This window comes from Magnolia sinica, chromosome 1, assembly GCF_029962835.1.
Source record: "Magnolia sinica isolate HGM2019 chromosome 1, MsV1, whole genome shotgun sequence".
NCBI classification, from domain to species: Eukaryota; Viridiplantae; Streptophyta; class Magnoliopsida; order Magnoliales; family Magnoliaceae; genus Magnolia; species Magnolia sinica.
In genome coordinates, this window is record NC_080573.1 from 107,999,188 (window position 1) to 108,013,632 (window position 14,445).

General features: G+C 42.0%; 1 protein-coding gene across 2 annotated transcripts in view; it reads left to right on the plus strand.

Annotated features, from left to right (window-relative positions):
• The window catches only part of LOC131253413 (protein SEEDLING PLASTID DEVELOPMENT 1), a 35,055-nt gene that overhangs the window by 6,066 nt on the left and 14,544 nt on the right, over positions 1-14,445 (plus strand). For both annotated transcript variants that reach the window (XM_058254405.1, XM_058254396.1), the window contains exons 3-4: positions 3,899-4,049; positions 4,198-4,389. In XM_058254405.1, the coding sequence (XP_058110388.1) occupies positions 3,899-4,049; positions 4,198-4,389 (343 nt within the window). The remainder of the gene's footprint in view (positions 1-3,898; positions 4,050-4,197; positions 4,390-14,445) is intronic.

A 14,445-nucleotide genomic window follows, 5' to 3' on the forward strand; every position in this document is an offset into this window, starting at 1 on the left:
CAGGACCACACTCACTGTCATTCTTCTAACGGAGCACAAATTCGGGCTTGCCTATCCGAGCAAGCACCATCAATGCCACTCTCGCTTACACTCTCGTGCTTCCTAGTATAGGGTCTAATATCAGCTGAACTACATGCATAGCATAGGTAGTGTCACGTGTTGACTTCATTATCATGTTATATAAATGTAGCCCTGTACTGCTTGCAGAGACACGACTATGAGCTCCTTGCCTACACAGACACAACCTTATGCTCCCTACCAACCCAGACACAGCCTGAAGCTCCTTGCTCGCACATGACATAGGTCTATGCTACCTATATTTACTTGGCACAATTGTATGTTGCTTATCTCATACCTGGACAATTTCACGCACCAATCCTCTTTACTCTAATCTCCATCCAGCTCTGTGCCAATTTAAGTTTAGCCATGCATTCGATAATTGGTATTGGTTAGTCATAAGGGGAAGTTGCATGAGCGCATCCTGCTACTCATTTGCATGACCGTCCAACACTCTTATACTCGTAGGAGACCTTGCGCCCGCCTTCAAGGTAGCATGTGTGTTCTTTATCTAGCTACACGAGACAAACGCCGAGGCTAACTGTTCCTTGATGCTACAAATGCCCTTGACTAGTGATCCAGAATATGTGGATCCTTAGTTAAGGCACATGCATTGTAGGCATTGCTTTGCTTTCTTTTATGCTATGCAGGCATTCTTGTTCTTTTGGTGGTTATTTTAGAATCAAGGGTATTTCAACTGAATGTAATTTAGGGCTTGTGCCAGAATATAGCCTGGAATGTATATTTGAACCCATATCAATAAAAGCCTATTCAAGGGGGCGTGCTTTCCCTCTTACGCGTAGCTCGGAAATGCTTAATAAATGTTTATAGAAATTACCAAAATAACAATAGCTGATCCCCCCAAAATGATGTCAACAGTCTTTGTCCGCAAACCCCTCAGATTTGGCGTCTTTCCCATCATCGGTGCCTTCCGATTCGACAACCATCACAACTGGAAACCCATAATCACAACGACCATCTTCTCCATCGCCATCACTTGAAACCTCTGCACCTATCATCCTTGTCGCAAACGTCACTATCCATCACCGCTGAAACCCAATATGCCCTGAACATGATTTGCACTAGTTATCATCCTTGCCATCGTCATTCACCACCATTCGGCAATATTAGATCGGGTGAAAACCCATTCATTTCCCATTCTGAATCACCATCCCGCCATATATGATGATCTAGGTCTATTCTCTACCCAGATATGTTCTTAGATTCGACAAACTTCCAGCCCCAGATTGCATCACCACCAAATTTGAAACATCTCTGACATTGATGTCTAAGAACCGCAAGTTCTGTAACCCATATCTGTCTCTATTTGGCGCACGTCTTCGCTTGCTAATTATTGCCGGAATCTAGCTCGTTGTTCGCTATTCTTTGGGAAATCGATCGTCTTCTCTAGCTTCGAATGACAATCCAGATACACGTGTCCATTGCCAACATCATCCCCGTCTAGCAACAACAGGTCCGGTACTTGATTTGATCTCGCCGGAATCATCTATTTGCATCCGTCCTGATCATTTATTGTTGGCCCTACATCTCTGTCCACCCGGATCAATGAATCTATTGCAATCCAACACCAGATTTGCTGCCCACCACCACCACCAAAATCAGCTCATGGTGTTTTGAGAGGAACCCATATGTGAGAACAAGGAAGATTCAACCTCTCTTTCCATTTTTCTTTCTTTTATGGTGCTCAATGGTGCACATACCATTCATGCACTCTTAGTGCATTTTCTCCGATCGATCACTATCATTCATTGTTGTCGTTGTGGTTCACTCACCGATTGTGCAGTGTGTACGTGTATATTTGAAAGGATTTTGCATGTGAATGATGGTTTGGTGGCTTGATGATTGTTGAGTTTGGATGGCCTACTATTTGAAGAGAAGATTCAACAGATGACAAAAACTCAATCCATAGACAAGCATTAATTGAAGATTTGATATCCCATCATGTTGTGCTTGAGGGAGAGTTGTAGCCCCATCTTCATTGTATGTGTTCCAAGCCGGGCATGAATGATATCTATGCTCTAGCTTGAGGAGTGTTAGAGTATATGATAAATATGTACGGCTGTACATGAACAGTTGTACAAACCATAGATAGTTGTATTGGTCGATTTATGTATATCTATTAAGATCTGCTACAGATCTCCCACTTCTATAAAATCTCCTAATTTTCCTTGAAGGATTTTCAAGTTACAAATACCCACACACACACACGTCCCCTCCTTTTGGTGATCCTGAAATTTGCATGCCCCTTCTAATGCAATTCCTCTTCAAGCTTAACCTTTTCATGGACAAGACAAACTTGTAAGTTGTAACTAGGATAGTTGTAGACTCTTTAGTAGTGTTTACTGTGTAAAATTGTAAACCCTATGGGTAGTGTCGAGCATAGGTTATCAAATCTTTTCTTACTACCCCCATCCACGTCCTTTTAGGCATTCCCCTTGCCCTTTTAGAGCCTTCAACTTGTATCAACTCATTCCTTCTACTCGGCATGGTTCTTGGTGTCTATTGCACATGACCAAACCATTTAAGTCTTCTTTCTCCCATCTTATTACATATTGGTGCCACTTCTAAGTTCCCTCAAATGCATTCAATTCTAATTCTAACCATCTTCGTCTAGCCACTCATCCATCTCAACATCCTAATTTTAGCTGCACTCATCCTATTAACATGTTGTTCCTTAACTGCCCAACATTCTGTGCCATGAAGTATGCTGGTCTTATAGCTATTGATGCATGACAATTAACCACTTGCTCTAAAAGCTCGAACTAATAGAGCATGGCGAATTAATCCCTTTATCTCATAGCCCAAGACCCACATCTCATGGGTTAGGACATTGGTTGAACCCCTCTTGCGGGCCCTACACGAGCTACCCGCCTCACACGGGCCGCCCACCCCAAGTGTGCCCCTGCATCCCACAGGCAACCCCACTCGAACCCAGTGTGAAAATGCCCCTGCATTAATCACCCTCGGTGAGGAGTCTCGAACACGAGACCTCCCGCTTTGATACCACTTTGATGCAGGACAATTAACCACTTGCTCTAAAAGCCCGAATTGATAGAGTATGGTGAATTAATCCCTCTATCTCATAGTCCAAGCCCCACATCTCATGGGTTAGGACCTCGGCCGAACCCCCCTCGTGGGCCCCACATGAGCCACCCACCTCACATGAGCCGCCCACCCCGAATGTGCCCCTACTTCCTACAAGCAACCCCACTTGAGCCCGGTGTGAAAATGCCCCTGCATTAGCTATCCTATAAAACGATCACATAAAACTCTAGAGGCACATCTCCATTTCTTCCAGCCAACTATGGGTAATAGTGTGTACTGCGTAGATCCTGTGGGTTTACTCACTTTCCTCTGACTGACTTTCCACCTTTTGTCTTAAAATTAATAGGTGTTCTACTTCTTGTTTGAGCTTTTCTGTTCATTTATTATTGGAGCCCATCTATTCCTGGTAGAATTTTCTCTTTCAAATAGTAGATCTTGTGGGCCTGCGTCTTATGTAATGAAGTTTATGTAGGTGGGTAGAAAGTGGTAAAAAGTCTTCTCTGTGAGTTGGGATATCGCAGACATACAGGCTTATCCTTGCATTGCTTAAACCTATAATTGTCCTATTGTACTGTTTATCCTAAAAAAATTGTTCATTTACTGCTCTAGTCTATACCAGTGGACATTTTCTTTTTCACAGAGTTATGTCTTGTAACAATGGTATTTTCATAATTAAAGATGGCTGACAAATTGACAGTAGGGCTCATAATTGTTTGTTATTTTTACACTCATCTTCTTGATGTCAATAAAAATCCAAAACCTTTTGTTGCTGCAGAGAAATAGCTAGAATGCTGGCCGATGAACACTTGAAACGTGTTGTCATTGTTGATACATCAAATGAGATTGGTGGTGATGGAGATGTCCCTCATTCAGGAATAGGCCGTGCAAGGAGAATGCAAGTTCCAAATGTCAACATGCAACACAATGTGAGCCTCTAACTTGATATTTATTCTACTAGATTATGAAATACAACAATATTTGCATTCTTGAAGCCTTCCACCGCAGGACAACCTTCGGTCTTTTTACGTTTATTTTTCTTCTCTGTTGGTGTTGATCCATGTTCTGGTGATGCAGATTATGATAGAAGCAGTTGAAAATCACATGCCAGAAACCATTATAATAGATGAAATTGGAACAGAGCTTGAAGCATTGGCAGCCAGCACAATTGCTCAAAGAGGTGTTCAACTGGTCGGAACGGCACATGGAATGACAATTGATAACATAATTAAGAATCCTTCTCTGCAGATCCTCGTTGGTGGAATAGAGGTCAAAATCACATCCTCATTTTTCTCTTTTCTCTTGTGATAAGTTGTGGCATTCACAGATAGAATTTTCTTTCCTCTTAAGAGTAAAACTGTTGCTTGTGAAGTTATCAGGTTCACTATCTGTAAAAATAAGAAGTCAGTCGAAGACTATTTTGATGAGGTCCCTTTATATGTTTGTACGAACCTGTGAAAACAAGACTTGGCAATAACCTTGACCATCGGTTGTGCAGAAAAATAGATCCAAAATGTCGTTATGGGCATGGATATCTAATCTATTTGGAATCATTGATTTCATGAGATTTTCAAGATGATTCCTGTGCTATGCAACCTGCGTAGATAATGTGTTTTGGTACATGGTACCAAACACAGACATCCTAAATAATCTGATATACAGTCACATTGATACATTTACACTATTTTCTTCATATGAATCATTGTATAAATATCAGCATGCAGGAGTTTATATGCTGCAAAATGTGTAGAAGTGTACCTACATATACAACATATATTTTATAATATATTTGAGGATGCCCAAGAGATGGTTGAGTGCATTAGGAAAGTGACAAAAGATATTTTAGGAGTATCTAGACGGAAAAACCAATCATATAAGGAAACTTGGTGGTAGAATGACGATGTGCAAGAAGCTATTCACAAGAAATGTTCATGTTTCAAAGCCTGGCAAGGGACTAGAAATGATAAAATTTTTGAACAATGTAGAAATCAAGGCATTAAAAAATGGTTAAGTAATGTTGGGAACCATTTCACGGTATGGGGTTGTAATGGCCGTTATAGAAAAAATGGCCCATCATGGCTGTCATGGCCTGGTAACAGTCCATTATGGGCCCAATACATTATTATTATTATTTTTAAATTGGTTCTAATGGTTGTTATGGGTATGGTGTCTGTTATAGCCACCTTTACTGTTATGAATTCCTTGATATAAATGCCAACAACAAGTCCTTAGAATGAGTGTAGTTGAAATGAGGATGTTGAGATGGATGAGTGGCATGACAAGGACATATAAAATTAGATATGAATTTATTCAAGGGAATTTAGGAGTAGCACCAATAGGTAACAGAACTAGGGAAAGTAAACTTAGATGGTTTAGCCATGTGAAACGGAGACCAAGAATTGTGCCGGTTAGAAGTGGTGAGTTCAAACAAGCTGAAGGGTTTAAAAGGCAAGGGGAAGGCCCAAAAGGACGTGGATGGAGGTAGGAGGAAAAGACTTGATGACCTGTGTTCTAACTGAAGTTATGGCCCTTGATAGAGTGTAATGGTGAAAAAGGGATTCATGTATCTGACCCCAATTAGCTGGGTTAAGGCTTAAATGATGATGATGATAGAAATGCCAAAAAGATTACCAAGAAAGTGGTAAGTGGGGCTAAACTTAAGGGTTATGATGATCTTTACAATAGATTGGGGACAAGAGAAGGCAAGAAAGATGTCTTCAAACTTGCAAAAATGAGAATGGTAGGGACCTAGATCATGTTAGATGCATTAAGAGCGATGACTTGAGGGTATTGGCGAAGGATAATGAGATTAATAAAAGGTGGAGAAGCTATGTTCAAAACTTGCTAAATGAAAACCACTTTGAGAGCATAAGGTAAGAACTAAGAAGGAATCATATACTCAAATGATGTTAGAGGAACTGTAAACTCAAATGATGTTGGAGACCGTGGATACTTTCGTAGGATTAGGATATCTAAAATGAAGAAGTTTTAAGAAAGATGAAAACAGGAAAGGCTCTCGAACTAGATGGTATACAATGGAGGTTTGGAAGTGTATGGGATACAAGTTATTCTGGTTGATAAATTTGTTCAACAAGATTGTGAGATTGAAGAAAATGCCAAAAGAATGGAGGAAAAGTATTGTGGCACCTATTCATAAGCATAAAGGAGACGTGCAGAGCTACCTAACTATCATGGGATTAAACTTATGAGCCATACTATGAAACTTTGGAGAGAGTGATTGAGCACAGACTAAGGCATGAGACGAATGTATCAAATAGTTTGTTTTCATGCCTAGGAGGTCTACCATTGAAGCTATTTTCTGACTTTGTACTTAGACAATTGATGGAGAAATATAGGGAAAGGAGGAGGGATCTCCACATGGTTTTTATTGACTTAGAGAAAGCATATGATAGGGTTTCTAGAGAGTAGAGAGTTAATATGGTGTGTTGGGAAAGAATGGGGTTTCAAGGGGATATATTCACATGATTAAGGATATGTATGAGGGAGTGGTAACAAATGTGAGGAGCACTACTGGAGACACAAGCGAGTTCCCAATTATTGTAGCCTTGCACTAGGGGTCGGCATTGATCTCATGCCTTCTCATATTGGTTATGAACGAGTTAACGAGGCATTTATAGGAAGTGATCCCATGGTGTATGTTGTTTACAAATGAGATCGGTTGGATTGACAAGACAAGGGAGGACGTAATCACAAAGCTAGATTTATAGAGGGATGCTTTAGAATATAAAGGATTTAAAATTAGTCGGACTAAAACAGGGTGAGTACATGGAGTGCAATTTTAGTAACAAAAGAAGTGAAAATGAGGAATTAGTTAAGATAAATTTTTTTTTTTTTTGAAAGATGAAAAACTTTATCAAGGCAAAAGTTGAAAAAGGAACAAAATAGAAACAAAGAAAGAAAGGAAAGAGCTATACAAACCACCCAACACAACCCACACGAAAGGAAAAGAAAGCTATACAAACCACCCAACCCAACCCACACGAAAGGAAAAGAAAACTATACAACCCACTCATACCTGAACTCGAAAGAGAGCAAAGGATCCAAACAAGCACCCAAACAGAGGTAGCAAACCTAAACAAAAAATAGAGGAGACTACTTAGAAATATTAGATAGGTCACAAAACCCACCTTAGAACACCCACAACTTCCTGGCTTTAATTGTTGAAAGTCCGGTTGTTTCTCTCAAGCCATATCGTCCACAAGACAACCAAAAAAGTCATTCAAAGAAAAAAAAAGAAAAAGAGTTAACCTAGTTGAAAATCCCAAACCATGCAATCCTAGAAAAAGCACAATGCAAAAACAAGTGCTCGATGCTCTCTTTTGCCTCCAAACACATGATCCAATCATCAGGAGAACCATATTTCTCTTTTGGAGATTGTTGATCATCAAAATTCTGTTTCTCCCTGCCAACCAAGCAAAGTCTGCCCCTTTTGGAGCTGCCGCATATCTCTAGACTGCAGAGGTGTGCGAAACACTTGCTACGCACATTTTGAGCCAACCGAGAGTACACCGCTTTAACAGAGAAGACTCCGGACTTTCCGAATCTCCAACACCTAGTGTCTGCAACATCCAAGGACATGTGCACTCCCTGTAACCGAGGACGCAAAGAGATTAGTTCTTTGAATTCGAGATCACCCAAATTCCTCCAACAGGAAGGATACCAAACCCCCTCACTCGACCAACAACTAGCCACAGAGACATTATCCTGATTACATGTAACAACTTGGGAAGGGAATAGGGTTTGGAGTGAGGACTCCCCACACCGGACAACGTCCCAAAAACAAACCCTAGTTCAATCTCCCACAACAAAACCCAAACCATCCTCCACATCTAGGTCCATCTTGGATATGCCTTTCTAAAGGAAAGAAGAATGGTAAAAGGGGATTGCTTAATCCACCAGCCCATAGGAGACATGCCATACTTAGTAGACATGATTTGTCTCCCCAAGGAAGAGTCTTCCACCCTGAACCTCTAGACCCATTTACCTAGCAAGGAAGAATTAACTAGGTCCAAATTTCTAATGCCAGCTCCTCCTTGGTCATAGGGCTTATAGACCTCAGACTAGTTAAGAAGATGAAATTTACCTTTAGAACATCCTCCTCCCCACAGGAAATCCCTCAATTTATCAGTATGCCTTATCACATACTTCGGGCAACGAAACAAGTAGAGGTAATATAAAGGCAGATTGGACAATGAGGATTTAATCAAAGCCAATCTGTCCCCAAGAGATAGCAACTTACCTTTCCAGGGGCTTAGCTTACGATCCATAGGCTCTATAACTTTGTCCCAAAGACTCTTTGAGGGCTTCCCCAAACACAAATGTAACCCTAAGTAGAGGGAAAAGAACCAACCTTGCACCCGAAAATAGCAGCTAGAGCAACAAGATCTTCCATGGGGGTGTGGATACCTAGGATTTTCGATTTGGATACATTAACCTTAAGCTTATAGGTTACCTCAAACCACCCGATGGTCAGCCTCAAGTTAGCTACTGTCGAGTCTACAACATTACAAAAAAGAATTGTATCATCAACAAATTACAGATGAGTAATCGGATGCGGAAAGCCCCTCAATGGGGAATTGATGCAGGGCTGATATATGAAGCAAATAATATGTGAGATCAAGTAGCAAAATTAAGATATTTAACAAATAACATAAACATTTCCATAAACACCACAAATATCATGAAGAAAACCAAAAGAATATCGTGCATGATCCTAGCCTAAGTTACCAACATCGTAACACAAGATCGTTAAATAAAAGGAAACTAGGATCTAATGGATGTGGGGACATCCAATTAGCATAGGGTATAGTCTTTTTCAAAGTAGAGGGCCTAATACAACCTAGGGTGAATTAGGGTTAAAGAGATTGAGATATATAGGAAGTAGAGTTAGGGTTTGGGTTGTTGATGGGTATGGGAAAGTGAGGTTTAGAAGAAGATGAAGATCTAGGATGAGAGAATGAAGAACTTGAAGAAAATACCTGGATGGAGGGGAAAAGAGATGATTATGTGGGAATAGATGGAGACCTCGCACCTCTGTTGATGAAGATAGCCTCACACCAATCTCCCTTTCAAATCATATGGAAGTATCTTCAAATCTCTTGAAGATGGAAGAAGAAAGCAAGAGCTTTTTTTTCTTTTCTTTTTAATTATGAAACATAATGAGGGAGATGGTCACATGCCCATCCTCTTTTTATAGCTCTAAGAAAGTTGAAAAATTATAATAAACACCTTGTTTGTGAATTTTGACGAAAATAGCCTTAGTCTAACTAAAATCAAGTAAAACACTCATAATGATGTCCAAACATAACATAAACAAAACTAAATCCTATAATGCTGATAAAATCTAAGAAAACTAGTGTGGACAATCCACGATCAATAGCCTGATCATGTGATCCAACGGCCCAATCGTCACGTCCTTCCAATCCAATGATCTGGATCACTCCATAAAGCAACCCATGTGCATCTTCTCAGTGTGGGGTCTTCCAGAAGCTTGCACATGCACATGAGGTCTTCAACACGATCATCGGTACTCACCTAGTGTGAACACTGAATATTGGCGCCCACGCTGATTTAAGTGTTTTTGGTTTGAAAGGTGGGGGTTAGTAAGTGGATTTGTGAATGTTGGAGTCGTCACTAGCCAATTAATCTCAGAATATCTCAGAATCCCGCGGTCGACTAGAACCCATGGAATATGTAAGGTTAGAGAAATCCGAAGACTCTCCTACCTTAGATTAACTCCTGGTCTACGATCCGGGATTCCGGGTAAGGGACCTCGGTTACAAAGAGGGAAGGTGTTAGGCACCCTCTCTGCCCGTACAAATGTACGGTCTCTACTTGGTGTGGTACGAAAATCTCAAGGGATAAATGATGTGGTCGAGGTAGGACTAGGCACATGTGGATTTCTGATGTGACAAGATCCGAGATTTCGGCAGGCCATAAAGCATTCGTCCAACAACGTGTTTAGAAGGCGGATGTAATGATGCTTATGCAAAAAGATAAAAAAAGTGGACTAGATCACTAAGAATTTCTGATGTGACAAGATCCGATGTACGACAAGTCATAGAGCATACGTTCACTAGAGATCTAGAGAAGCAAGGAGAATGGGAAGGGAATAGATGTCATGATGAATGCTTGTATATAAAATGAAAAGATCTTTGGCTTGAACTTGAGTGGGCTAAGACATGGGTTGCATCATGATCAATCCGGGCTAGACTTGGGATTGAGAAGGTTAGGAGGAGGCTAAGAGATGGCTAGAAAAATCTGATCTTGGAGGCTTGGGAGCTCTCTCTCACCCTCACTCTCACTCTCTTCTTCTCTCCCTCTCTCTCTCTCTCTCACTTGGAAAGTGGAAGTTGTTGTTGTTAGAATGAGAAGAGGAGTGGGCTATTTATAGCCTTCTCCAATGGTTTTATGGTAATTATAGGGTTTATGAGGGGTAAAAGCTAATGTGGCAGCTTGTGAGTGGTTGAGGAGAGAGAAACGCCACGTGGTGTGCTCCCATTGGCTCTTGGGGTTGGTAAAAGGGTAAATAGGGTCGGTTGGAGGGGTAGTTCTGAAAGAAAGTTAACTTTCAGATGCTGTGACAGCTATTGCTCAGAGGACACGTGTCCCGCGAGCGGCGGTAGTCAGACTACCACCCGGGCTGGGCTCGAGCGTGTGGGCCTCGTTTGGTGCACTGGTTTATCCGATGGTCTTCTTTTCGGGTTTTGTGGCTCAACTGGGTGTATTTTATGCTGATCTGGCTCTAATGGGTTTTGGAATTTGGGTTAGGTTGTGGGGTTTTGGGTTAGGGTTAGGGTTCTGGGTTTGGGTTAGGGTTTGGATTAGGGTTTTAGGTTAGGGTTAGGGTTCTGGGTTTGAGTTTTTGATCATAGTCCGGATTGTCCTTGCCTTTTCAAGATGTTAGCCTGGGTGGGGTGTCTACAGATGCCCCTCTTTGGCCGATGTTGCGAGCAACCGAAGGTCAACGCGAGTGGACACCCCACCCTTCTGGTCAGAAAGGATAGTGATTCGAATCTATTGCCTGCCATTATATCATTGTAAGCTAACTGTTTGGAAAAGAGATGACTTCCACATATCATGAGGGCTGAGAAAAACATTGTGATTATCCCTGCGCGTTGGTGCGGCATTACGGGTCACCAATCACAACCCTTTCATGTCAGATTGTGAATAGCATTGGAGGGTAACTTTAAAAGTAGGGCCTCTGCGCGTTCGTTGTGGCTTTACGAGGATTCCCATATTGTTTGATGTGTCGTTTCCTTTGCTACGTAATCACCCTGGGAGTATTCGTTTCATTTGATCGTCAAAGTGGTTAGCTGCCCTGCGCGTTCGTGCGGCCTTACGGGGAACTCACTACGCCGACTTGGACTCGATCAAGTTTTCCGAACATCCCGGCCTAGGTATGTGCAGGTAATCTCTTGCCATGCAAGCTGCTGATTCTGATACTTTGGTTACAATGGATTGTTGTCACTTTGAGTTTGGTTATTCTTTCCAGAGATAGATCTGCTCATTTCTACTAGCATTCGTACGACTGTTCAGATATAGAGATCGGGCTAATCGTACATGTATCATGTACGGATTCAATCATCATCCGGGGAAACCGGAAGGGATCGAATCTTATTTTGTTGTTTGCACTGACCGCAACTGAAGAATATGGAAGATTCCTCAGTGTACTGCGCGCCGCGTGTGTTTTTGAAAATTTTTTGTTTAAAAACTATCCTCTTTGGAACTAAACTCCTTGGGGATTTTATTTGAATTTTTTGGAAAATATCCGTTCGATCTCGGGGGTGGGCGTCATCGTTCAGTTTTTATTTGCGCAAGTTAAATAAACAGTCGTGTTGCCTCCACTGATGAGTCGGCGGGGCTAACGGTTTTTATTGGAGATATATTTAGGATTTTGGAATATCCATCCGATCTGCGGGTGGGCGTCGTCGTTCGGTTTTTATTGTGCAGTTTGGATCGAATAGCCAGATGACCTCCACTAATGAATTAGCGTGGCTTTAACCATGACTTTTGGACAATGGGCTTGGACTTCGGGATTCTTGAGGTGGGCCTTGAGATGGGCCTTTGAATGGTCTTTTGGACAATGGGCCTTGTGGGTTTTGAAATGGGCTTTTGGACCTGTGGGCTTTTGACTTGTGGGCCGCTGGGGCTTTGAAATGTAGGCCTTGTGGGCTTTTAATTGTGGGCCTTTGGGGCTTTGAAATGTGGGCCTTCGGAGCTTAGAGATGTGGGCCTCTGGGGCTTTGAATGTGGGCCATGTAGGCTTTGAAATGTGGGCCTTTGGGGCTTTGAACTGTGGGCCTCTGGAGCTTTGAATTTGTGGACCTCGTGGGTTTTGAAATGTGGGCCTTGTGGGTTTTGAAATGTGGGCCTCTGAGGCTTTGAATTTATGGGCCTTTGGGGCTTCAGCTTCGTCAGAAGGATACAGATGATTACGTACCTGGCGATGATTAGTTTAGTTATATCATATGATCATGTATCATCAGTTGTACAAATCTTCCGTATATATGGAACTTCAGTTGCCCGATGTCGCCTTTCTAGTTGCCTTTTAAGCCTTTTTGCTGATCTGTCGTTCCTGTTAGTCCCACATGGCCATCTCGTATCTGAGCTTTCGATATTTTGCCCTGCCTGCGAGGACACAGCCCGTCGTCTAGCGGTGGGGCGACGATATGGTGAGAGCATGGTCACATCGTGCCGCTTGGAGAGAGACGAGGTCTTCTACCTACACATGGAGGTAAAGGGACTTAGGTAGAGGTTGTCGATACATGAGGGATAAGATAGAGGCCTACCTTGTGATCCTTGACCTCGCTAGCTGCTTGTCTTGTATATGTATGAATGCTTTTGTTTTTGTTTTGTAAAGAAAGGAAAATGATGTACAAAAAGACTTTTTGAAAGGAATGAAAATTTTGTTTGTGCCATATCTTGTTAGTGTTTGCTTGCGTTTGAACTTGTGCCTGGATGGTGGAATCAGAATATTGAACTTAGCCCACGCTGAATCCGGTATTCTAAGTTGTTTACTAGGGATCCCGGTTCCCTGAGAGTAGCGCATACTAAGATCATGCCCCTTGGATTTGGATAGGGTCTGACAGACTTCTGATCCGGGACCTATCTTTTCCTTGTGTTTCTTCTCTTTGCTCGTTGCCTTGGCTTCCTTTGTACCTGCACTTTTTTTTTTTTTTTTTTGGTTTCTTTTCTATCCATTTTTGCCCGTAGTGCTTTTTTAGGTTTTTACCACAACCAGCTTTCTCGTCATTTTTGCCCATGGCGCACTTTCAGATTTTCACCACGTCCCGAGTTTTTGTTCTTGCCTGCCCCTTGGTAGCTGTGCTCTTTTTACCCTTGGTGCCTTTTCGGGTTTTCACCAAGTCCGCTACATCCCCGCTGTTTTTACTCGAGGCACCCTTTCGGGTTTTCGCCTTGCCCGTTTTGCTTAGGTCATGATATTTTTCTTTTGATTTCTCTTTTTTCTTGTACAGAGGCGGGAGGCTAGACTCCATTCATTGCCGGCCGACTGGTGAGCTGCCTGAACTTGTCTTCAATCACGATCGTGAAGTTGTTGACATTGGGTTAAACTATCCTGAGGGGAAATGGGCTAGTGACTTGTGTTCTTACTCATTGGGTTTGACCTTTTTTTCTTTTTTCTTTTTTTTTGGACTGCGCGCTTTATTCGTTCGTTTTTTTTTAAAATAATTATTTCTTTATCTTTTTTTTGACCCCTTTACTTTTTGGAACACTTATTGGAGGGAAGGAATGATAATGGAATGTACCTCAGGATGCTAACCTCTTGTCGTTTGACTTTAGCTTTACGATTGTGGTTGTTGACATAGTCAGGTAGGATTACCCATGATAGATATTCACGTTGTCGACGTTGATGGGCTCTGGAAGGTCTTTGCCCCTAATGATGATGAGACGAAGGGCACCTCCCGAAAGAACTTCGCGAACGATCAGCGGATCATAGCTTGGACTTGCCCCTTGAATCTAGTAGGCGCAATGGTATGATGTGCATTATTACCATGTTGCTGACTTTCTTTCAGACTCTCTTGTTGTTGGTCCTAGCGATTGTCGTGCGCTTTATGTCTGCAAGATATAGTTGGTTGTATCGAGCTTGTTACCAATCATTTTCTTTGTCTTCTTGCTTCATTCGTATCGATGATGTAGGATGTTGTTGTTGCCCGCTTCTGTCTGCCATGAGAATGTACTCATGACCATTGGATGCCTTTGGGGTCATTCTTTCGATGATGTCTACACCCCATAATGAAGAGGGGTTAGGGTGTTGCCAGGTTATAAAGACTCGAAGCATGC